The sequence below is a fragment of the Argentina silus genome, assembly GCF_951799395.1.
Source record: "Argentina silus genome assembly, chromosome: 5".
Lineage (NCBI taxonomy): Eukaryota > Metazoa > Chordata > Actinopteri > Argentiniformes > Argentinidae > Argentina > Argentina silus.
In genome coordinates this window covers 18,107,295-18,132,274 of record NC_139659.1, presented here as the reverse complement: position 1 = coordinate 18,132,274, position 24,980 = coordinate 18,107,295, and the positions used below count along the sequence as shown (strand labels likewise).

Below are 24,980 nucleotides of genomic sequence, written 5' to 3'. Positions count from 1 at the left end.
AATGCGATGATGCAGGATGATATTTACTTTATGATATATATGCAAGTATGACATGAATCCTGATGTGTCCCTGTAGGGAATTTGAGCCAAACTATTACAATTCAATGTTTATTCTATAGGTAGGCTATACAGTATTTTGACACAATTACGCTGCGTCGACTCACTTGGCTTATCTATTCCTCACCAAAAACGTGTGTAACCTGGTCTGCACCACTCTGGTTGCAGCACCATCGTCACGTGCAGCTCAGACTCCTCTGCTCCGTGCGAAATTCCCGGACATGCACGCGCACCATATGCGTCATGAATTTGAAAAATAATTGCAGCGCAGTCCCGCGCAGTGATAAGCAGCTACATTATTGTTTCTCAAATTGTCACATATTTCCCAGCATGGTTTAGTTCATGCGATCGTGTGTGTGTGTGTGTGTGTGTGTGTGTGTGTGTGTATGTGCGTGCGCGCGCGCGTGTGTCGGGTACCACTCTACAGTACCTGTCGCGTCCGGTAGGCGGTGCTTAAGATATATTATGGTAATACATGGGCGGAGTCGAGAGATATGAGTAAGTGACGTCACCTCCCAGGTTGCCAGAGAGTGAAACAAACATGGCGACAGAATGGAGTGGGCAGCACGGGTATGTTCTAACTTTAATCGTTTTTCTATGGACTGCAGTCGGAGGAAGGACCGAGACAGGGACATCGAGTGTCAGCAGCAGCGGGAGCCAAGTGCTTGGCATGCGGCTGGAGAGGAGCGACAGTCCGGCCACGACCACTGACGACGGGGTCATACAGGTAACAGAAGAGAGCACCATTCAGCTCCGGTTTTACGGGGTCCAGCTCCACTCAGGCTCTTGGTCACAGATCCGCTTCACGGAACGAGGGGATGACGAGGAAGGGGGGAACAATTATGTTGACACACCAAACAGGACTTGTGGTGATTTCACAAAAGACATCAGCATTGGGACCTACATGAACGTCAGTGGTCGAGGTACGACAGGAGTGCTGAGTATGAACATTAAGCCGCTTCGCAAAAACGAACCGCAGAAGGAGTATGGGCTGTGCATCAGGAGTGAGAACGGGGGCAGATGGGCTCTTCTGGGGGACAGCGATGGAAGGCTCAGGGTGGTAGAAGAGAAGAAATCCCTCCTTCCCTTGTGGCTGCAGATCATCCTCATCAGCTGCTTGTTGGTGCTTTCCGGTATGTTCAGCGGGCTGAACCTGGGGCTCATGGCTTTGGACCCCATGGAGCTTCGCATAGTCCAAAGTTGTGGCACTGAGAAAGAGAAAAGATACGCGAAACAAATCGAGCCCATTCGCAGCAAGGGGAACTACCTGCTCTGCTCACTGCTTCTTGGAAACGTCCTGGTCAATACGACCCTCACCATCCTCCTGGATGACCTTATAGGCTCCGGGTTGGGCGCTGTGGTCGCCTCCACCGTCGGTATCGTGATCTTCGGGGAGATCATTCCTCAAGCGATGTGCTCTCGCCATGGGCTGGCCGTTGGCGCTAACACCATAACGGTAACTAAGTTTTTCATGCTTCTGACCTTCCCAGTGTCTTTCCCTGTAAGCAAGTTGTTGGATGTCTTACTGGGCCAGGAAATTGGCACGGTATACAACCGGGAGAAGCTCGTGGAGATGCTTAAAGTAACGCAACCATACAATGATCTGGTTAAAGATGAGCTGAACATGATCCAAGGAGCCCTTGAGCTCCGGACGAAAACCGTGGAAGATGTGATGACGCCCATAATGAACTGCTTCATGATCCAAGCGGACGCGCTGCTGGACTTTAACACCATGTCTGAGATCATGGAGAGTGGATACACACGCATCCCGGTGTTCGACGATGAACGGTCCAACATTGTGGATATTCTTCACGTGAAGGACCTGGCATTTGTGGACCCGGATGACTCCACTACACTGAGGACCATCACCAAGTTCTACAACCACCCAGTACACTTTGTGTTTCATGACACTAAACTGGACTCCATGCTAGAGGAATTCAAGAAAGGTGTGTGTCTGTGAGGTGATCTAGGTCTCTTTCCTTAATTGTTTTGCTTCCTCTCTCTCTTGTTCTGACATTGCTTGGGTAGGCACTGTTTTTGGCCTCTAACAGATACAAGACAGGCCTAGTGGCCAATGTACACACACACACACACACACAGGATACATGCTCATATGATTGTTCATCTGGTGCATCTATGTGCATGACCCCCCCCCCCCCAAACCTCTGGCTGTGTATTGATAGGTGTATTGATGAGTGGAATATTTCAGCCAAGTTTCCACCACACAGCAGGGGACAAAGGGACAAATGTGACACACACCATGTGACACACCTTGACCAGACTGTCCCAATCTATTTTCATTTAACAGCACTCCAGCCAGGGGTGGGCAACTCTGGTACAGGAGAACCATGGTGTGTGCAGGCTTTCATTACAGTCCAGCACTCACACACCTGGTTCTACTTAATTTACAGTTTTTTTTAAATTGTGTGCCCAGATGCAGGCCTGGTACATATTCCACACAGAAAGAGATACTGATGCGACGATCACAGCCCAACAACCATTACAGCGTTGATGTCGTCATCACAGTGATAAGCATTATGTGACCTCACTCCTCCTGACCTAGTGGGCTAGCGAGCTTTACTCTGCTCTGATTGGCTAAACAGTGGCAGTCTGCAGTGAGAGGTCATGGGATGTGAAATCACTAGTGTGTGTTTGTGTTTGTTTGTTTTGTGAGCTGGGGGGGGGGGGGGGGGTTCGTGTCAGCCATTTTCCGTTTTTTTGTGTTCATTATCCGATTTGTACAGACTGAAACATAGTATACTGTTTTTAGATAATATATATATAATATTTTAGATAATAATATATGACATAACAAGACACACACACAGACACACAGACCTAGAGAAGTACTCTCTGACAGTCTTTTAAACACGAGAGGAGAGGAGGAAAAGTAAGCTAGTGGAGTGGATTACCCCCTTCCGTCTCACTCTACCCCATCCCCCTTTCTTGTCATGCCTCTCCCTCCCTCCCCCTTCTTTCCCAGTCTCTTATCTCATTCTGGCAGTTCTCTCCGTACCTCTGTCCTAAGCTCCTAGTCCAGTCTGGTCTCAATCAGGCTCCTCCTAACCCTCAGCTCTGGGTTGATCAGTCAGAGACTGCTTTGACTGATCAAACAGCATGGAGGTTCTGATGGCTCCGTTTGTTTAAGCAGAATGCTGTCAACAGGGTTGTGGGTTTACATTCTGCATGGGCCACATTACACATACTTGGGTGTTGACCCGAAGTAACTTCAGATGAAAGGTATTCTGGCTCCCTTGGCTCAGTTGCAAAGACTCATATATTGAATGACAGGTTAACTGAGGGCCTACCTTACTAATTGATGCCGGCAGTGCTGGCGGTGTGCAGGTGATAGTAGGCCCCTGCTGACCTTCTCTCTCTCTCTCTCTCCCTCCTTCTCTCTGTTTATGTGCTTACTCCCCAGGCAAATCCCACCTGGCAATCGTTCAAAAGGTGAACAGTGAGGGGGAGGGAGACCCCTTCTATGAGGTGCTGGGATTGGTCACATTAGAGGACGTCATCGAGGAGATCATCAAATCAGAGATCCTGGACGAGTCCGACCTTTACAGTGAGTCACCATGAGTCAGTCGCTATTGGCGCGCGCACACACACACACACACACACACACACACTCCCAACTGTTTTACCTCCTACCACTACTATTATTGAGTTCTACTAACTGACATTATAGCCGACTTTGATAAACAGTGAGAGGAGCCCAAAACATATTTGTTGTCCTCTCCTCTCCTGTTCTCCCCTGCTCTCACCCTCTCTCCCCTGCTCTCTCCCCTGCTCTCACCCTCTCTCTCCCCTGCTCTCACCCTCTCTCACCCTCTCTCCCCTGCTCTCACCCTCTCTCACCCTCTCTCCCCTGCTCTCACCCTCTCTCCCCTGCTCTCACCCTCTCTCTCCCCAGCTGACAATAGAAACAGGAGGAAGGTGGATCCTAATAAGTCTAGGCGGGATTTCTCCGCTTTTAAACACGACGTTGACAGTAAGGTGAAGATCTCTCCTCAGCTGATGCTGGCAGCACACCGCTTCCTGGCTACAGGTGAGTGCTGTACACATACTGAAGACCATTCAGGTGAACCCTGAATCTCCCATGACTCATGTCATTCAAAACAGAGACTCACCAGTCACTCGTTTCTAACTGACAACCTTCCCCTCTCCTCCTGCCACTCTACTATACACTGTACAATACATCTCTTCCCATTGCCTGCCTCTGCCAACCCATTCTGCGTCTCCCCCCCACTCCCCCCTTTCACTCCCCTTCCCCCTGCCTGCCCCCCCCCCCCCCCCCCCCTCCCAGAGGTGTGTCTGTTCAGCCCCCTGCAGATCTCTGAGAAGATCCTCCTGAGGGTCCTCAGGCACCCAGATGTCATCCAGGAGATCAAGTTCAACGACAGCGACAAACGCTCGCCACAGCACTACATCTACCAGAGAGGCAAACCAGTGGACTACTTTATACTCATCCTACAGGTACACACACACACACACACACACACACACACACACACACAAGCTATGTCAAACCAGTGGATAAGTGTATCCTCATCTTACAGCTAGACACACACACACACACACACACACACACACACACACACAGCCCGAAACAGACTATCTCGTCATCTTGGTTGTTAACGGCAATCGATGATGACGTTGTTGACTGTTGAGCTAGGTTGAGAGGAGGGGGTGGGGGTGGGTTAGCACTGGTGCTGCCCCGTCACTCCATGTGGCTGTGGAGGGAGATTCAGGAGCTGAGCACACTGCTGCATGTAGGACACACCTGTTTGTTGGTTGTCGGATGATTCTCACTTCTCGCTCTGTAAGATGGTGTCTTGGAGGTGTTGAGTCCCTCTGACGCGGGTGGTCCTGTCGAGTATGCACACGCACACGCACACGTTCAAACTTGCTCCTTGGTTGTGTGGATTAGGGTCAATGGTGTGATTCTTGTGGTGTGACTCAATCCTATGGCTTTAGCTCTTGAAATGCTTACCACATTGACCCCACACATACACACAGCATACCAGAGGATTGCGAATGTTTGTTTTGTTATGAATATGTATGGTGCGTACAGACACAGCATACCAGAGGATTGCTAATGTTACTTTAGTTATGAATATGCATGGTGCAAAATTGTGTGTGTGTGCGAGAGAGAGAGAGAGAGGGAGACATCTGTGTGGGTTAGGCCCCGGAAAACCTGGCTGGGGGTAAACCTGCCCTTCACTAATATATCCCTCTTACGTAAGAGAAGAGAGGGAGAGAGTGGGTGGCAGGGAGGGGAGGGAAAGAGAGAGTACAGAAGGAAAAGATAAAAGAAGGGAGGAGAAAGAATGAGTGGAGAGTAAAGAAGAAGAGAACAGAGGAGAAGATGGAGTAAGAAGGGAGAGATGGGAGAGAAGGGAGTGGAGGATAAGTGGAGAACATAAGAGGAAATGATAAGAGGAAATGATGAGAGGAGAAGTGAAGAGGAGATCCCATTGCTTTGCTTCCGAGCCAGCATCAGTCAATTAGTCCCTCCCCTGCACCAAGTTGAGAGGGAGGGGAGGCGGGAGAGAGGAGAGAGAGAGAGAGAGAGAGAGACAGTGGGGGTTTCAGAGAAGGCAGAGCTTGTGGAATAATGTAGAATAATTGAAAGAAGAAATAAACACACACACATTATACTGTATATTTTACATTATACTGTACATTTTACACACAACCTTACAGATGTATCGTTACATCACATTCTAGATTTAAACACCCGCAGTGACAGTCAGGTCAAGGTCACCCCTCCCCCCCTCACACACACACACACACACACACACATACACACAAATGTGGAACACACACTCTTCCATCCCTGTGTGCTGATTTGCTGGGGGGGGATTACCCAGCTCACCCAGAGATCAGGGATGAGTCGTGAAAGGCTCATTTATTTTAGGTGTCAGGTCGTGTGTGTGTGTGTGTGTGTGTGTGTGTGTGTGTGTGTGTGTGTGTGTCTCTGTGTGTCTGGGTCAGTTTGAGTCTGTCTATGGAAACAGGTTGCAGCTATTGTTAGCCGTTGTCGTCCTCAGTTTAGTTCTGTGCCCGTGTAGGGGTTTGTATTTGTTAGCTGTGTGAGTGAGTGAGAGAGATGCTCTGTTGTTGACACCTGAGGTGCAGATAGTGTGACTGCAGACACTCAGCATGTAACATGAGCACATCTGCTCTGGTTCCACTGTGTGTGTGTGTGTGTGTGTGTGTGTGTGTGTGTGTGTGTGTGTGTGTGTGTGTGTGTGTGTGTGTGTGTCTGTGTGTCTGTGTGTCTGTGTCTGTGTCTCTGTCATCCCTTGGGGGTGGGGGGTCATTTGGATAAGTTCATCTGGGACACCGTGATACTGGACCCTGTGTGTGTGATACTGCAACCGCAGTAAGCACACCTGGGCTGTGATGTAATATTCATGAGATGGCCAGGAGCCTCTGCCAGCCACAGGAGACATTCTTAACATAGAAACACCTTTTTTTATAGTCACAACCACCTACATAGAAACATACATAGAAATGCAGTTCATAGAGCAGGCAATGATAACACACAGACACTGCAGTACCATCAGTGGTGGAATTTCAGTTAAGTCAATTCACAAAGTGAACTAAAATTAAATTCATGAGTACTGAGTGAATGGAAATTTGAATACGCTATGAAAGTCTATACGTCACAAACTACAGAATGTAAACATAACTGGAGACACTGTTATGGTTGCTAGCAATGGTTGCTAGCAAATGTAAATCTGAGGGGTTTCTAATGAACGGTAAATATGTTCTGATTTTGGCCAACGTTTACTAAGCTTGCAGGTAATTTACTGCAATTTACTGTTATTTAGCTACCGAGCGGACTCTTTTGCTTGCAATCATAACGCTTATGTCTGTCTCCAAAAATGGCGAGTGTCTCCAGTTTTGTTTACATTCTGCAGTTTGGAACCATAGCATATTGCCCTCAACACTGGCTACTACACCGTCAGTCAATCGTTCAGGCCAAACTGCTTATCAGAGGGCTTAGACTCCTCAAGGACACATACTTAGACTCCTCATGGCCACATGCTTAGACTTAGACTCCTCATGGACACATGCTTAGACTCCTCAAGGACACATACTTAGACTTAGACTCCTCATGGACACATGCTTAGACTTAGACTCCTCGTGGCCACATGCTTAGACTCCTCATGGACACATGCTTAGACTTGGACTCCTCATGGACACATGCTTAGACTCGTCATGGACACATGCTTAGACTTAGGCTCCTCGTGGCCACATGCTTAGACTTAGGCTCCTCGTGGACACATGCTTAGACTTAGACACATGCTTTCGTCAATGTTTCGTTGCAACAATATCCTTTGTGTGTGTTTCTCAGGGGCGAGTGGAGGTGGAGGCGGGAAACGAAAACATGAAGTTTGAGACGGGACCGTTCTCTTACTACGGAGTCATGGCTCTCAGCACACCATCCCTGGGTGAGCCAGCCTGCACACACACACACACACACACACACAGGCATACGCACACACACACACACAGGCACACATACACACATAGGCATACACACACACACACACAGGCACACACACACAGGCATACACACACAGGCACACACACACAGGCATACACACACGCACACACACACACACACACACACAGGCGCACACACACACACACCATATGTGATGACACGCTGTCCCTGACTCTATCTCTCTCCCTCTCTTTGCTCAGTCTGCAGGAATTAAGTCACACAGTGCATCCATTATACGGTATAGTTGTGCTTAAATGGTGTTTAAAACATCCAGAGTTGATCAGCAGAGTAGATAAGCTGACTGCTCCCTGCACACTGATGGCGAAGGAGATTCTGCAGACAGAAATGAGATCCGCTCTCCTCAGTTGATGTTGTAAACGGGTAGAAACACACACCACTGACACCCTGAGAGGGGGAGGAGGAGGATGAGGAGGAGAATAGGAGAAGGAGGAGGAGGAGGAAGAGTAAGAGTGTGTGTGGAAAGGGTGCGTGTGTCTGCCAGGAGGAAGATGATGTCAGCTGTAATAACAACACCACAGAGAGTCTCAGTGTGAGTAGCACACACATACAGATAAAGAGAGCAGTGCATTTGGCCACAGGTCACTTTAGCTGTTGTGGTTTAAACTGGAGGGAAAGCAAAGACTGTTGAACACTGGTGACACCTTGTGGTTGGATACCAGTATGGCAGCAGGTCCATATAGAGCTAACTATAGCAGCTACAGAACATTAATATACATACATACAGACATGAGTACAGTCATAAACAAGCAGAGTCAGTTCTAGTGGTTGTGAGCCTTGGAAAATAAGGTAACACCTATTGTAATATGAGCGTGATAGGACAAAAAGTACTATTCTCTTCTCTATCTTGTCTTTCTTCCTTTCTCTCCCTCTCACCCTTTCTGTTTTCCCCCCTTTTTTATCTCTTTATCTCCCACTTTGTTGTAAATTGTTCTCTGTGCTTTGTGTGCACAGTGCGCAGCATTTATGTCTGTTTCCATGTGCTATGATGTGTCAAACGCCTACATGTGTCAAACGTCTGATGATGTCAATGTCAACAAGTCAAGCCCTTCCCATTGGTCAGTCTGTCGCCTCCGGTCAGAAAGCAGACCATCCGTGCGCAGTGAATAATTCTTCCAGTTGTCCCCCCCCCCAGTAATGATGAGTCACCGGTCGCATCTCAACGGTCTAAAGTGGCTTCCTCTCTCGTCTCCTCTCCTTCATCTTCACTAAGCCTGAATGTCAGTGACGTTTTAGGAAAGGAGACGAGGAAAGAAGGACACTTGACGCTTTTGAGTGTGCTTCACTGTACTGTCTGATGTGCTGAGGTTCAGAATGTTCGGGTGCTCCGTGTCTTCAGCGGAGATGCTTCGGGTCAGTCTGAAACTCCAACAGTAACGAGTTACGAGTTAACAAGTAAATGAGAACGTCTCTCTCTCTCCCCCCCCTCCCCTCTCTCAGCCGTCACCCCCCCTCTCTCCCCATCAGTGACGTCCCCCCCTCCGCGACGCCTCTCGCTAAAGAGGTTTTCTCTGTTCTCTCGCTTCCCAGGTAAAGACCCGCATGGGAGGGAGGGGGGGAGATGGGTTCAGTTTGAGCCAACATCACAATTTCGCTTCACTCTCTTCTTCTTTAAGAGCCCTTTTCCAGCAAGTACAAGCAGACTATTGAGAGGTTCACTATTGAGCAGAGACTTCAGTAATATGGGGGTGGAAGTGGAGGATGTAAATGGAACAGCCTGTCAGCTGCAGTTCACTCACCTCTCTCTCTCTCTCTCTCTCTGTGGGCAACTGCGCAGCTCAGTTAGAACTCTGCCCGGCAACTGCTGATGGTGACAAGCTCTGATGCTGACAGAGAGCCCAAATGTCGAAGCAGATCAGTGGGCTTGTCCTCAGTCAGCAGGCCAGAGTAGCACAGGGAGACTAAGCAGAACGAGAAGAGAGGAGGAAGGAACTTGCTGGATGGGGCTCTAGGTGGAGCGTCTCTTCTCCACGACACTGCCTCTCATGTATGACCTCTAACCCCTGATCCTCTCGCTATCTCGTTGCCCCTAACCACTGATCCACAATCAGATATTTTGATCGTAGACTTGTGGTTAATAGCAACTTCTACCTCATGCCCTTACCTGAACCTATCACTGGCCACTCCTCCTCTTCCTCCTCCTCCTCCACCTCTCTCACTAAACACCAATCACCAATCACAACTCTGCCTCTGATCCATTCACTGTGGACCGAATCCTAATTTGAGATCCACGCTCGTAACTTGGGCTTTCACATGCGTTGTATGTTAATGTCAGTGTGACACTTGATCTCATATTAGGTTTTGGCCCTCAGTACATACTTTTAACTTCACCCACTACCTTAACCCCGTACACACCCACACACACATACACACCCACCCACCCACACACACACATACACACCCACCCACCCACACACACACATACACACCCACACACACATACACACTCGAAGCCCTGATGAAGCCCACTTTGCCCCCCACGCTCCCCATGCTGGCCCCTTAGGTCCAGAGACCCTGTCTGGCCAATTAAACATGCAAACGTTCAGCCTCGTTTGCATGGTAAACTTGTCATCTCATAGTTTATAATCTGCATATAACCTCATACTCATCAATAATCATCAATCATACTCAACATGTGGCTTTCGGTGTGTCAATAAGTTGCTGTGTGTTAACATGTTGCTCTGTGTGTGTGCACTGCTGTGTATTTGTTTTGCTGTCTGTGTGTGTGTGTGTGTGTTTGCAGTACAGTACAGAGTCCTGTCTCTTACCCAGTGATCTATACTTAATCAATAATCTAGGTATACCACTGGGCTCATGGCCATTGAGTGAAGTGGTGTCTCATCTTGACTGCCTTCATCTGTGTCTCAATCACTAGTGTTGCAATCACACCCTCCTCCCCCTACTACTGTCTCCATCCCAAGCAATACAGCTCTGTCTCTCTGTGTCATGTACACTTTTCTTGAATTCTGTGGATCTGTGTGCATGTCAGTGTGTGTCGTGTGTGTGTGTGTGTATGGTTGTGAGGGAGTCTGTGTGGGTGTGTCATGTATGTATGTGTGTGTATGGTTGTGAGGGAGTCTGTATGTACGGATTGGGGTAAATTATAAAGGTAAAATGTAAAAGTCCACAGAAAATAAGGGGCAACTATCCATTTTCAGGTTTGTAAATTTGGGTGGGTGGGTGTGTGTGGGTGTGTGTGGCTGTGGCTGTGCATTACCCCTAGTTCAATCTTCCTCTCTCTCCGCCAATCTCAGAGTTCCGTTCTCCGTCACATGGGGGCGGTCTGAACCGTTCTGCATCTCTGAGCTGTACTGACCGTGCTCCAGAATGCGGCTCTGTAACCGCGAGCAACTCGCAGCTCCCCAGCACCCCCTTCCAGTATACGCCAGACTTCTACGTGCGCGCACTCACGGACCTGCAGTTCATCAAGGTAAGACTCCTCCCCCCTGACCTTTAACCTCAGGGCCGTCTCCAGGAGAATTAGACGGCCAAGGAGCACTATTGAGGTCTGACTGTGTCTGAGCTCATATGAGATGATGCTGTACTTCTGAAACACCTTGGGATGCTCACTCTTGTCTCTCTTCTCTCTCTCTCTCTCTCCTCTTGACACTGTCTTTTTTGTCTCTCTCACACACACACACACACACACACACACTCTCTCTTCCTTCTCACTCCTCCTCAGATCACTCGTTGCCAGTACCAGAACGGTCTCCTAGCGTCAAGGCTGGACAGCACGCCCCAGTCCCCTGAAGGCAGTCACTCTCGCCTGGACATCTCTGCCCACCTGCCTCCCATCACCCCACCAGCTACCCGCCCCCCCCTGCCCCTGGCCACCCCACCTGCCAAACGCCCTCCATCCCTCCATCAACCTACACCACCAACCAATCGCCCCAAACCCTTACCCCAAACTGCCACCCCCACTAACCCCAAACCAACCCAGCCCCTTTTTCAACCAACCCCCCCTCCTACAAACCGTACTCCCCTACCTCAAACACCTCCCCCATCCTCAGGTTTAGGTACAGGTACACGTACCCCTCTCAGTCACCCACCTTCCCTCTCATCTCTCCCCGAGCCTACTCCCCCCTCCTCTCTCTCACCTAAAACCGAGGCTTCCCCACCGTCTGCTCGCCCAGAGAATGGGCCGGGAGAGATGGCCACTCTTCTCCACGAGCAGCAGAACTGCCTGGGCCCCCGCAGGCCGAGCTATCCACACACACACACCCATCCCCACTCACACTCTCACCCACACTCACACGTGCACACCATCAGTCACGCACACACAGAGAGCACCATCTGACAACAACCCCTCCAGGGAGGTTTGTTAAGATTACACACACACACACACACACACACACGCGCACATCCACTCCCTTGTGCTTCTCATTGCTCCCCAATAACCGTTTCACAGGAGGATTCTAAGGAGCAGTGCATTGTGGGTACAGTGAACGGGATCCTCCTGTCTCCCCTGTCCCTCCTCGACCTGCCCCCCCTACCCTCCCGACCTTCAAAGAGCAGGAGAACGAGAGAGCCGAGAGACAGAGAACTCGCCACGTAACCCTTGACGGGCTGAGACGGAACCATCACACTCCCACTGTCGTCAACGTTAACTGCTACATCTGTAGCTTCAGGCATGAAACAGCGAGGCATGAAATGTCTGTCTTGCATTTCTCAAGTTCTACGTGTGCGTGTGCGTGCGTGCGTGTGTGTGCGCGTGTGCGTGCGAGTCTGTGTTGTTTGTTATATTAAGTTGGCTGCCGGAACAGCCTGGGATCAGTTTTGGAGTAGGGAGGGCAGTGGGAGGTGGGCTTATTTCACCACAGATACTGCATGTTTGACATCTGTGTTCATTCCATGCACTCGGGTGTTCGATATATAGACGTCTGACCTGTAGTAACCAAAAAAAAAAAAGAATTCTCTAGCCATTTCAAAAGAGAATTGTAGCTACATATATTTATCTATTTTAGCTAGGTGTATACTGTGAAACCCCTCCTCCCTCACACACACAACTTCTGAGCACTACCGGTTGGTCCCCCTCCCCTGTCCTGCATGTCCAGTTTCCACAGGTAACCACAGAGAACAATCTATGACCCCCCCCCCCCCCCCCCCCCCCCGCCTCCGAAGTAAAAAGCATTCTTGGGAGGAAGTTATAGAATCTTTGGTTGTTTGTTTATTTTGTTTGTATGTCCATTTTCTTTCTCTCTTCCAAAGATTGCGACTTCCAAAAACGTAAAGAATGGTTTGTTGTTGAGGAACATAATTGTTGAGGTGTGTGTGTGTGTGTGTGTGTGTGTGTGTGTGTGTGTGTGTTCGTTCGTTCCTCCTGGTTTGGGGTGGAGTTACTGGATGGAGGGACTGACAGCTGTCGGTGTACTACCTACCACCCTCCTGACCAGATGTGAAGTATGTATTATGAATGATATATTATGGATTATTTAAATATAAAGAGTAATGTATTTATTTTGCATAAGATTATTTTGTATATATTTGAGATTTATTTGTATGTAATGTTTTATATTCTATAGATTTTATTTTTTGTTTTGTTTGGACACTTTCATTGGTTCTTGAAAACATCTGTGTACTGTGACAAGTTGCACTCTTCAGATTCACTGACGCTCTTGAATAGAGACACTTTCACCGTGACCAACTCCCCCAGCACCTACACACACACACACACACACACACACACACACCCTCTAACTGTGAATCGAGTTCAGTAGATGTATGATACTAGCTCCATTTCCTATCACCATTATTCCACAAGCTAGCCTTGAGTGTCAGAGACATTGTGGGTCCACATGGAGTGATGGCGATGTCACAAAGGAGTTTAGAATTCCGAGTTTTCATGGCGTGATGTCACAATAGAGTTTGGAATTGAGTTTAACTGTGAGATCATAATCAGTGAGGACATGTCGAGTTTGACCCATATTATGGCAAGAAATAGGCAAGTGAGAGGAGCACTCCACTTCTACGACAATGTCTCTTCGCAATTTGCATAATGTACGTTCACTAAAGACATTCCAAACTGGGGACCCCACAGATAAATTGTGAAGAAATTGTATTGTGTGTGTGTGTGTGTGTGTGTGTATATATATATATATAAATGAAACTGTCCAGGCATGCTAGAAGTAGACATGGGATGTGACAGTGATGTAGAACTGTAGGACTGGTCGTAGTGTTGAATAACGTGTGGGTTCTCATCTGTTCATTCTCCAGGGGTTGTAGGGAGCTCAGACATTAATGCTGCTAGCATGTATTTCTTCCAACATATGAAATTATACTGTAATGACAAATTATTTTGTTGATGATACTATACTGATGATAACAGTGATTTATTCACGCTGAATAATCACAATGCACAACTTGTTTGTATAAGCTACCACTAATTAGACAAACACCTTAAAGCCAGTGAGTCAGAGAAAAGTACAATGTATAAGTTAATATTGAATATATATATATATATATATGAGATATAGATTCCAAAGCATTTTCTCTAGGATTTCTTCCATGGGGGCAAACTTACTTCCTCAATGAGAAGAGTAGCACTCTGTCAGCACCACAGAATTAGAATTAGTCGAACAGACAAATCCCTCAGTCCACAGCTTGTAGGGAATGTCCATTCTACTAATTCTACAGTAATTCTGTGGTCGGCACAGCCTTACACACGACACACACAAACCCTAGGCCTGCCTGCTGGTTCATATAGGTCACATGTAGCAATTGGTCTTACTGGTTTCCAGTTTAGCCACTGGTTGGCTGTAAAACTCCCAGTCTGTGTATTGGGAGTAGTCATGTGAAAACATTGTTCAACTTAGAAATGTTTTATTTATTGAAAATTATATTGTATTTATTAGCTTTAGGCATGCACCTCGAGGTGTTGTGTTATGTGAAATGGGCTTCCATGTATGAGAAACACATCTGTCTATGGTCATTGTGACAGAAGAAGACTGTGTTTAATTCTCTGATTCCTGCTTGTATAATGTTACTGTAAATACTCTGTTCATGAAGAAATGGGCATTTGTGTGATATGTGTGTGATGGAGTGAGAGAGAAGGGGTTGATATGGATCACATGTATAATGTAGCCTCTGTGAGAATACTAACCGGAGAAACTTTCTCTCAATCGATGTTTTACTACTAAGACATTGCATAGCAATAAAACATTGCTCCGATTTCAAATAAATAGCATTTCTGTTGTACTCTCTTGCTACAGGTTTTGAGCTGAAGTAAAGTAGCATTCATAGCATTCTATGTATTGTCATTGGACCTGTTGACCAAAGTCACAGCACTGCATTAGCTTAGCTGTTGTCTGTTTTGGCCAAAGCCCTGTGTCCCCACATTGGTGCCCCCCCCCCCCCCCCGTGTAGACTGGCATTCCTGGCCCTTCAGAGGCCCTGCTGCCGCTGCCTGGAGCCGCCCTCCCCTCTTTCCCCGTCCTCTCCTCCCTTCACCCTGCCCCCCGGTCCCTCCTCCCCATCTTTCTTATCTACTGGCCTTCTCCCCTCACCTGACCTCCTACACTCCCGCCTTCCTGCCTTCCTCTCCTTTCCTGACCTCAAATTATACCTACCTTCCTCCTCTTCCTCCCCTTCTCTCCTTCCCCATCTCTCCCTCCCCTTCTCTCCTGCCGCTCAGAATTATTGAAATTCCTCTGGTATTGACTTATCCAGTGTCCTAAGCTGTTTTTAATGTTGAGAACATTTTAACTGGGATCCTGGCAGGAGGGCCCAGGCTTAACAACAGGTCCTGTAGTGTTGTTTTTAGCACCACACCAGTATGATGATTAGACCTGGTCACTTGGAGGAGGGTTAAAGATTTCTGGAGGTTTTCCACTGTGTATGATTCACCAGTGGATGGTTTAACAGCAGACTGGGAAACTGCCAGAGCCAGGGGTGCCATACAGCTAGCCTTGGAGCCAGACCCCTAATGGGATAGAGAGGAGAACACATTGTCTTTAGAGCAAGAAAACGCTTTGCATAGAATTAGTATCAGTTATATTATTCCATTATTCTCAGAGAGGTTACATTGTCAGCTCAGTGGTTGTTGGATAGGAGAGAGAGTTGTAAAGTTTTATTATTTATTTATTTACTGAAGTAAGGGTTTGGAGTGCTTGTGTCCCACAACTTAAGTGAAATGACTTTCATGTCGAATGACTGATCAGCAATAATTTCAGAGGTAGTGACACGCACTAAATGTTGTGGTAGGTTTTGTTTTATCTTTGCTTTTTTTTTTTTTTTTTTTTTTTTAAAGGGGAGGGTGTTATCGTAAATGTACTGTAACTACTTGTCCACTCGGATTGTTTAACTTAAAGCAATGTGTACATACTGTTTTATAAGGACTCTACTCCGAGTTTGAAACAAGATGACAATAGGGTTAATAAACCTGAGATATATTTCTCTACTTTATCACAGTGTCTCATGCTTTTTTCTTCCCCTTCTCACTGTTTATGCACTGCATAACTCCTGTGTACCTAGATGGCGTCTCCTAGTTCTGTTACGGAGACACAGAGCTGTTCCAAATTGACCCCAGCGATACCCCGATTTGAGAGCTGTAAGTGGTATAGATGAAGTCTGCTCTACAGAGGGCATGTTGGTGCTATCACCATGTTGTTTCTACATATCAATGAGGGGCAACAGCAAGGGAAACACGTGTTTGATACCATTCCTCATTCCATCCCATGCATTATAATGAGCCCGTCCCCCGATGTCTACCTCCACCAGCCTCCACTGGGCTAGGGTGAATGTGGCAGTGAAGTGTGTAGGTGAATGAGTGATGATTAATTACAGCTATTCCACCAAGCACTAAAACTGTGTTTTCATTTAGGTTACATGATAACTTCAGTGTTAGGTTCCAGTTACAGGGATTTACCAATCAGTAGCCACATTGACTGACCACTTGCACTGGTTTTTATTCCAAATAGTTTTGTCTTCGAGGGATATACAGCAGGCCTATTATGCTCTCACAGGGCCCAGCTTTATGTGAAATGCTCCTTGAAGAAAAGACAGATACATTTGTTAGGAAGAGATAAGTTACTTCATCAATAACTTGATTTAGAATATAAAATTAAAGTTCCCAACAGATTCAATTATGCGTCAATATTATACAATATACGATGTGATGAGCTTTACATTTGGCTGAAAGTTGACTTGTTTTCAAGAAACCAAACAAAGATGGGCGTGGCATTCTCCCCCTTTCCGTGCAACACAACAGACATGAACTCACATTGGTCAATTGCTAAGAGGGGCGGTGTATGTGGTGTAGTTGATGGCGAAACTGCCTCCATTGTGGCTCAGATTGAAAGCAGCGGTTTCAAGCAAGCCCATGGATTTTCTTCCCAAAATGGCGACAAGAGTGAAGCAGTTTCCATCTCTGTGCTGTTTGGCTCACAGAACCTCGGTGGGCGGGTAGCTGCAGCACGGACAGACTGTCACATGATTCGCACAGAGCCAGCTGCCTAATTCCAATATGGTGGCCAGCTTGGCAGACCTACGGTTCTTGTTGATGATATTATTGCTCTGCGGGATCAGGTACGGCGCCTGCAGCCAGCAAGCCCCGTGGGTTCTGGGGCTGCGACTGGAAGATCCCGAGGGTCGGGTGTGTATGAAGGAGCGGGTCATCTCAGCACCGCAAGGGGCCTATTTCAAGCTCCGCTTGTTTGGGTCTGAGCTGTTGAATGGGAGCTGGCCGTGGTTAGCGTTCGCTGGAGCGGCCCGGGGGGAAGCTGGGGCCGTGGGAGACGCGGCGGACCCGTGCGGGCAAGAAAGACGCCGTGACGCTGCCGCTTTCCGGGTTATAGGCAAGTTCACGGCAGATGAGGATAACAGCGGGTTGATAACGGTGCATGCGCGTGTGAGCATCTCTGCATCGGGGGGAGGAGGGGACGACTCGACCTACCACCACCTGTGCGTTCTGAGGGGTGAGAAATGGCTATCCGTGGGACCGGACAGGCTGCGTATAAACAACGACGTCGGTTTACCGGCAGATTACATCCCGCCGTGGGGCCTTGCGGTGTTGATTGTGATATTAATCCTGGTTTGCGGGGTGTTCAGGATTCTGAACCTAAGTCTGTTGTGGCTGGATCCACTGGAGTTATACGTCCTACACAGCTGCGGGTCCGAGGAGGAGAAACGGGCTGCCAAGCGCCTGGAGCCCATCAGGAGACGAGGCAACTTTCTGGTGGGTTCTTTGATGGAGCAGGAATATAACAAGTATCTCAAATGACATCGTATTTCTAAAGTAGTTAATTATAGAGGATAGTGTCACAGATGGATAGTTGGACAGATGAATAAAGTTTAATTTGGCTCAGAGTGTAGATATACAGTGACTTATGACATCACTATCTAATAATAATCATCTTCATCTTTACTCTAGGTGTGTTCTCTCTTGTTCCTGTGTGCTCTCGGCCACTCAGTTCTAGGTGTGCTGTTCTACCGGGCCCTGGGCTCTGTGGCCCCTGCTGTTTTCATCAGCGGGTTCCTCATCTTCCTCTTGGCTGAGCTGGTACCGCACATAGTGTGTTCTGGCTATGGGTTCCAGCTGGCGCCAGGCCTCACCTGGCTCGCCCAGGTGTGTATGGTGATCACCTGCCCTCTGTCGTGTCCGCTGGGCCTGATCCTGGACCTGGCGCTTCGGCGTGATGTTAGCACGTGTGGCGTACGGGAGAGAGCTATGGAGATGATCCGCACCAATGTCAATGACCCCTACAGGTGCCTGCCACACACACACACACACATGCGCACAGTCACACGCACACAAACACCCTGATCCATATGAATGTAAGTGTTTATTATGTTAATGGTTGGTACTGAGCAATTGAAGGGGAACAGTCTGGGCAGTGCTTGGACCAGTGACTCTGCAGTGTAGACCTACTCGAGATGTTATACAAGGATCTCTCCATTATCTATGGATACTACTTTACAACTCGGTGGTCGATGGGGTTTATTACCGTTTACATTGCAAAACACTTTTGAGACACTACACTGGTGAACGGTAACCTGAAAGTGTTCTGACATGAAAATACTTCAGTGATCACCATTGTTGTTGCAGTGAGTTCGTGAAGGAGGAGTTTAGCCGCGGCTCTCTGCGCAGTAAGACAGTAGAGGATATTCTGACTCCCCTGAAGGACTGCTTCATGCTGCCCAGCACAGCTGTACTGGACTTCTCCACCATGTCTGAGATCATGCAGAGTGGATACACACGCGTACCTGTCTACGAGGAGGAGAGGTGGGCCCTTCACGTCTTCATAGCAAATTGTATCAAACTGGTGTGCTGGTTTAATTCGTTCCCCCCTCTAGTTACTTGTCTGGTTGAGACTTGGGTAACCGGGTGTGTGTACTCTCTCAGTAGCCAATCAGTGACAGCAAACAGGGAAATCCAAAAACCAGAAGACATTGCAGTCCTGTTGGAGTCAATGTGATACCTCTGAGTGTGTGCTCTGAGAACTGAAGAGTATCGAGGGGAATGATCTAGGTCCAGAGTCGCTGATGGAGATGTGTGGTTCTGCCCAGGTCCAACATCGTGGAGATCCTGTATGTGAAAGACCTCGCTCTAGTGGACCCAGACGACTGCACCCCCATGACCACCATCACCAAGTTCTACAACCACCCTCTACATTTTGTCTTCAATGACACCAAACTTGATGCCATGTTAGAGGAGTTCAAGAAAGGTAAGCGTGCGTGTATAGAGCTGTTGCCAAATAAGATAGTAGTTTCCCCCCAGCGTACGCCGACCTTGGATTTGTGTGAAAGGGCAGAGTTGAGCCCAGCCTTTGATTGACCCTTGATCTGTCCCCCATCTCAGGTAACTCCCACATTGCGATTGTTCAGAAGGTGAACAATGAGGGGGAAGGAGACCCTTTTTATGAGGTGCTGGGATTGGTTACCTTAGAGGATGTCATCGAGGAGATCATCAAGTCAGAGATCCTGGACGAGTCTGATGGCTACAGTAAGTGTGTGTGTGTGTGAGACGGCATGTTTGTAAGCGGTTGAGCCGATGGCTGGTGTTTGGGTTAGCTTCAAGAAGTCAATGGAATTCAGTGAGAGTACAGTTCGTTTGTTTGTAAGGAAATGGTGATCGTTAAACATGACTCTTCTTCTTCTCCCTCCCTCCTGCTTTTCCTGTGTCTTGTATTGACCCCCTGACCCCTGTAGTGGAGATGAAGGTGAAACGTCCGATGGCCCCTCTGGAGATCCCACTGGAGCCTCGTAGCGTCCATGAAGAGTTCTCTCTATTCAAACTCCCCGAGGGGGAACCCAAGATCCGCACCTCACCACAGCTCCTTCTGGCCACACACCGCTTCCTCTCCCGAGGTGGGTGTGTGTGTGTGTGTGCGAAAGAGAGAGCGTGAAAGAGAGAGGTTGAGAGTGACCGAGTCTTACCAGCCCCAACTTATACATGCCTGATAATGGGACCACGTTGTTGGCGTGTGGTTTAACAGTCACAGTATAACAACACGACTAATGGTTACATAGGTTTAACAGAACCGAATGGAGCCAGTGGAAAACAGGCAGTGTATCATTCAGTATTTAATAGGGTCCATCACTGTGTAGTTAAACTGTCTATGGAAGGGTATATTCATTGGCCTTGCTTTGTTTGAGTAGTGACCCTTCTCTGTCCTCTTCAGCTGCTTTTCCAGGGCACGGGTACATCTTTAGCCCGTAACGGTTAGGCTGGTGTTACACACAAGGTTTGGACAAAGTATAGAATACTTTGGTAGCTAAATAGAATGTACAGTAGAACACTGGTAATTTAGACTTTGGTAGATATAATAGAGCACTTTCTTGTTTAGTTTAATTTGGCTCCCACTCCCTGTGCAGGTTCCTGTAGAATTGGGACAAGTATGACGGCACTGTATAATCCCTCTTCGTCTCGTACAGACAGTAACTCTCTCTCTCCCCTCTGACCCACGGCTCCTGTAGAGGTGGAGCACTTCAGCCCTGGGCGCGTGTCTGAGAAGGTCCTCTTCCACCTGCTCCGTCACCCCAGCGTGAACCAGGAGGTGCACTTTGACCCCACGAACCGTCAGAGCTCCGACCACTACCTCTACACACGCAACCATCCAGTCGACTACTTCATACTGCTGCTGCAGGTGTGTGTGTGTGTGTGTGTGTGTGTGTGTGTGTGTGTGTGTGTGTGTGTGTGTGTGTGTGTGTGTGTGTGTGTGTGTGTGTGTTGAATGGGGAAATGCTGCTCTCCTGAGCTCCATCTGAGTAGCTCTTCTTACTAACCAGCCTATCAAAAGATATAGAAGATGCATGACCTCACAATCAATGATTGGTCAAGTCCAGGACATTTACCTATGAGAAAATGGTATTCACATAACTGTTGCCACTTAATTCAGTTCTGGGAAAGTAAAGCTAGATTTGTGTCTGTGTCTGTGTCTGTGTCTGTGTCTGTGTCTGTGTCTGTGTCTGTGTCTGTGTGTGTGTGTGTGTGTGTGTGTGTGTGTGTAGGGGCGTGTGGAGGTGGAGATCGGTAAAGAGGGGCTGAAGTTTGAGAATGGAGCGTTTACGTACTACGGCGTGTCCGCTCTCACAGCGCCATCCTCAGGTAAGTCACGGATCTGCAGAGAGGGTGAATTACCTTTGCTTTATGATTGATGCAAATTATATCAGAAGACTGAGATACCAATTATGGCACTCGATTTGCATGCTGTATCTGAATGAGGTTGCACAATTTCGGAGTAGCGTAGTGTTGTGGGCCTGGTTGCCTGTAAAATCAATATACCATCATCACAGAAATGTGCAGGATACCACAAAGTGTGTGTGTGTGTGTGTGTGTGTGTGTTTCCAGTGCACCAGTCTCCAGTGTCCACCCAGCGTGGCTCTTCCAGAGATCCGTTTGAGTTGGGAGATGCTACAAGCCCGTCCAGCTACTGTCCTGACTACACCGTCCGCGCTCTCACTGACCTGCAGCTCATAAGGGTGCGTGGTTTTGTGTGTGTGTGTGTGTGCACTGTCCGTATTCTCACTGCCCTCTAGTCCATACAGTTCAGAAGAAATACAGTACAGTGTGTTTGACCGACAGTGTTTGTGTCTCTCTCCCAGGTGACACGCCTGCAGTATCTGAATGCCCTGATGGCGTCGCGTGTTGCCCAGAGTCCAGACCCCCCTGAGATTAAGATCTTGCCCAACAGCCAGACTAAGCTGCTCAACGAGAGAAACACTACACAAGGTACTGCCCTCTGCCCAGACCCCCTAGTGTCCCTCTCACCCCTCCCTCCATAGCCTTTCTTCCATTTCTATGTCTCTGGTTTGAATACTCAACCAGAAGCAGACTTTTACAACTACAACTTGATATCTGATCTGAGAACAAACAATATTAGGCTGTTATTAATAGTTTGCATTTATAACTAAGTTGTCAGAGAGAGCTGGTTTAGAAATAATACTGTTGCTTATCTCAGATCCTGAAGCTGAACTAAGTATTTTCTCTCTTTTTCTTTTTTTCTTTTTTTCTTTTCTTTTTTTTCTTTTTCTCTTTCCTCCCTGTCCGCTCTCCTCTCTCGGTCCTCTGGCCACTCCAGAGTTCGCTGTAAACTTTTCATTCTTTGACACCATTGAGAACTACTGTTAGTGTTCTGTGTGCATGAGGTAAACAAATCACAGTCTAGTCTCTCAGTAGCATGACACACACACGCACACACACACACACACACACACACACACACAATAGTCAGGACATGTTGAAAGGGAGTGTGTACATGATGCTTGGAAAGAGCAGAGCTGCAGCACCAGTGGCTCTTGTCTGTGTCTCACTGCACTTGTGTGTCCTGTCCTCTCTGCCTCTCTCATCCCTCCTCTCTGGTATGTATGGAGAGCTATGAGCCCTTATTCTCCAGATAGATACCCACGTCTCTCATCCATCACTGTGTACACCCCCACAGGACTGCTTGAGACTGCATGTTGGACTGTCTCTGTTGATGACAATGGAACCGTCTTTATGTTGATTCCCTCCGTTTGTATTGCAACAGAGCCACATACACATCACTAGACAGAACAGGAACCCTGCTGTCATAGTAGGCTGCATTATGACCTCATAGTGGGTGCCATTCTGACCCATAATGGTTTGCATTGTAATGTCATTGTGGTGTCATCCCCCCCCCACTCACCCCACCTCTCCTCTCATTGGCTTGGTTCTACAGGTGGCAGTAAGGCCCAGGAGGAGAGTTCCACTGAAGAGGAGGCTCATGGATAGTGCAGTTCTCTCTGCCCTCCGTCAGAGCTACATGTTACTCCAAACAATCAAGCCACAGGAGGCTTTATTTGGAATAGACCTTTATTTTGTATCAACAGAAACTCCACTTATCTCTGGAATGTAGCGATTGAGCCAGGCTGGTGCGTGCGTGCGTGTGTGCTTGTGCGCGTGTGTGTGTGTGTGTGTGTGTGTGTGTGTGTGTGTATGCATGCATCTGCTTTATTGCTTTCCACAGCTCCACCAGTTGTTCCTTTCGTGTTTTGCATTGAATCTCCATTGACATTATTTTCAGATGTACACTGCATTCGGAAAGTATTCAGACCCCTTAACTTTTTCCACATTTTGTTATGTTACAGCCTTATTCTAAAATGGATTTGTTTCCTCATCTATCTACATACAATACCCCATAATGACAAAGCCAAAACAGGTTTTTATAAATGTTTGCTAATTTATTAAAAATAAAAAACTGATATCACATTTACATAAGTATTCAGACCCTTTGCTATGACACTCGAAATTGAGCTCAGGTGCATCCTGTTTCCATTCATCATCCTTGAGATGTTTCTACGACTTGATTGGAGTCCATCTGTGGTAAATTTAATTGATTGGACATGATTTGGAACACAAACACCTGTCTATATAAGATCCCACAGTTGACGGTGCATGTCAGAGCAACAACCAGGCCATGAGGTTGAAGGAATTGTCCGTATACCTCGGAGACAAGATTGTGTCGAGGCACAGATTTGGGGAAGAGTACAAAAAAAATTCTGCTGTATTGAACGTCCCCAAGAACACAGTAGCCTCCATCATTCTTAAATGGAAGAAGTTTGGAACCACCAAGACTTTTCCTTGAGCTGGCCGCCCGGCCAAACTGAGCAATTAGAAGGCCATCGTCAGGGAGGTGACCAAGAACCCAATGGTCACTCTGACAGAACTCCAGAGTTCCTCTGTGGAGATGAGAGAACCTTCCAGAAAGACAACCATCTCTGCAGCACTCCACCAATCAGCCCTTTATGGTAGAGTGGCCAGACGGAAGCCACTCCTCAGTAAAAAGCACATGACAGCCCGCTTGGAGTTTGCCAAAAGGCACCTACAGTGAAGCATGGTGGTGGCAGCATCATGCTGTGGGGATGTTTTTCAGCGGCAGGGACTGGGAGACTAGTCAGGATCGAGGGAAAGATGAACGGAGCAAAGTACAGAGTGATCCTTGATGATAACCTGCTCGAGAGCACTCAGGACCTCAGACTGGGGCGAAGGTTCATCTTCCAACAGGACAACGACCCTAAGCACACAGCCAAGACAATGCAGGAGTGACTTCTGGACAAGTCTCTGAATGTCTTTGAGCAGCCCAGCCAGAGCCCGGACTTGAACCCAATCGAACATTTCTGGAGAGACCTGAAAATAGCTGTGCACCGACACTTCCCATCTAACCTGACAGAGCTTGAGAGGATCTGCAGTGAAAAATGGGAGAAACTCCCCAAATACAGGTGTAGCAAGCTTGTAGCATCATACCCAAGAAGACTTGAGGCTGTAATCGCTGCCAAAGGTGCTTCAACAAAGTACTGAGTAAAGGGTCTGAATACTTATGTAAATCGGATATTTCAGTTTTTTATTTTTAATAAATTAGCAAACATTTCTGAAAAGCTGTTTTGGCTTTGTCATTATGGGGTATTGTGTGCAGATTGATGAGGGGGAAAAAATGAATGTAATTCATTTTACAATAAGCCTGGAACATAACAGAATGTGGAAAAAGTGAAGGGGTCTGAATACTTTCCAAATGCACAGTATAACCTTTAAATTTGTTGTGTGTGTGTGGTGCCTCTGCCCACAGTTGGAATCCAGCCTCCCTACCTTATCGTTACATTGCCTGTTCCTTTCCGTTAGCTTTGTCTGGGTGCCAAAGTGACTCACCTCAACTCCTAATGTGTGTATTCAAGTCCGTCCATTAGGCTATAGGTGATGCGTTACACAGATGGTGGTCAAAAGCTGATTTGCACTGATGTGTGCACTGTTGTTGGCTTTTTTAGCGATTTGCTTTAGTGGTACGTCCAATGATTCTCTATGTACGCTGCCACATATCAGTTGGATTATACATATTTGTATGTACAGTACAGCGAAATATGTTTCGCCTCATCATTTGTTTTTTTCCTGGGTTTTTTACCATTCAGTGCTAGTTGATCTTTGGTGCATAGTCTGTAT

The 24,980-nt window shown here is 47.5% G+C and overlaps 2 protein-coding genes across 2 annotated transcripts; both read left to right on the top strand.

Annotated features, from left to right (window-relative positions):
- The first annotated feature begins 568 nt into the window (after nt 1-568).
- Nucleotides 569-12,032, top strand: LOC310804799 (metal transporter CNNM4). The gene is made up of 8 exons (XM_083670145.1): nt 569-2,003; nt 3,479-3,622; nt 3,971-4,105; nt 4,364-4,533; nt 7,424-7,520; nt 9,035-9,124; nt 10,849-11,024; nt 11,277-12,032. The coding sequence occupies exons 1-8, from the start codon at nt 599-601 to the stop codon at nt 11,889-11,891; spliced, it is 2,832 nt and encodes a 943-aa protein (XP_083526271.1). The 5' UTR covers nt 569-598; the 3' UTR covers nt 11,892-12,032.
- Nucleotides 12,033-17,054: 5,022 nt separating this feature from the next.
- Nucleotides 17,055-23,289, top strand: cnnm3 (cyclin and CBS domain divalent metal cation transport mediator 3; the record flags this gene model as incomplete). Its single annotated transcript, XM_083670144.1, has 11 exons — nt 17,055-17,765; nt 17,961-18,295; nt 18,636-18,812; nt 19,097-19,254; nt 19,389-19,532; nt 19,739-19,897; nt 20,507-20,676; nt 21,041-21,137; nt 21,381-21,511; nt 21,635-21,761; nt 22,729-23,289. The coding sequence occupies 11 exons, from the start codon at nt 17,055-17,057 to the stop codon at nt 22,779-22,781; spliced, it is 2,262 nt and encodes a 753-aa protein (XP_083526270.1). The 3' UTR covers nt 22,782-23,289.
- Nucleotides 23,290-24,980: the final 1,691 nt, after the last annotated feature.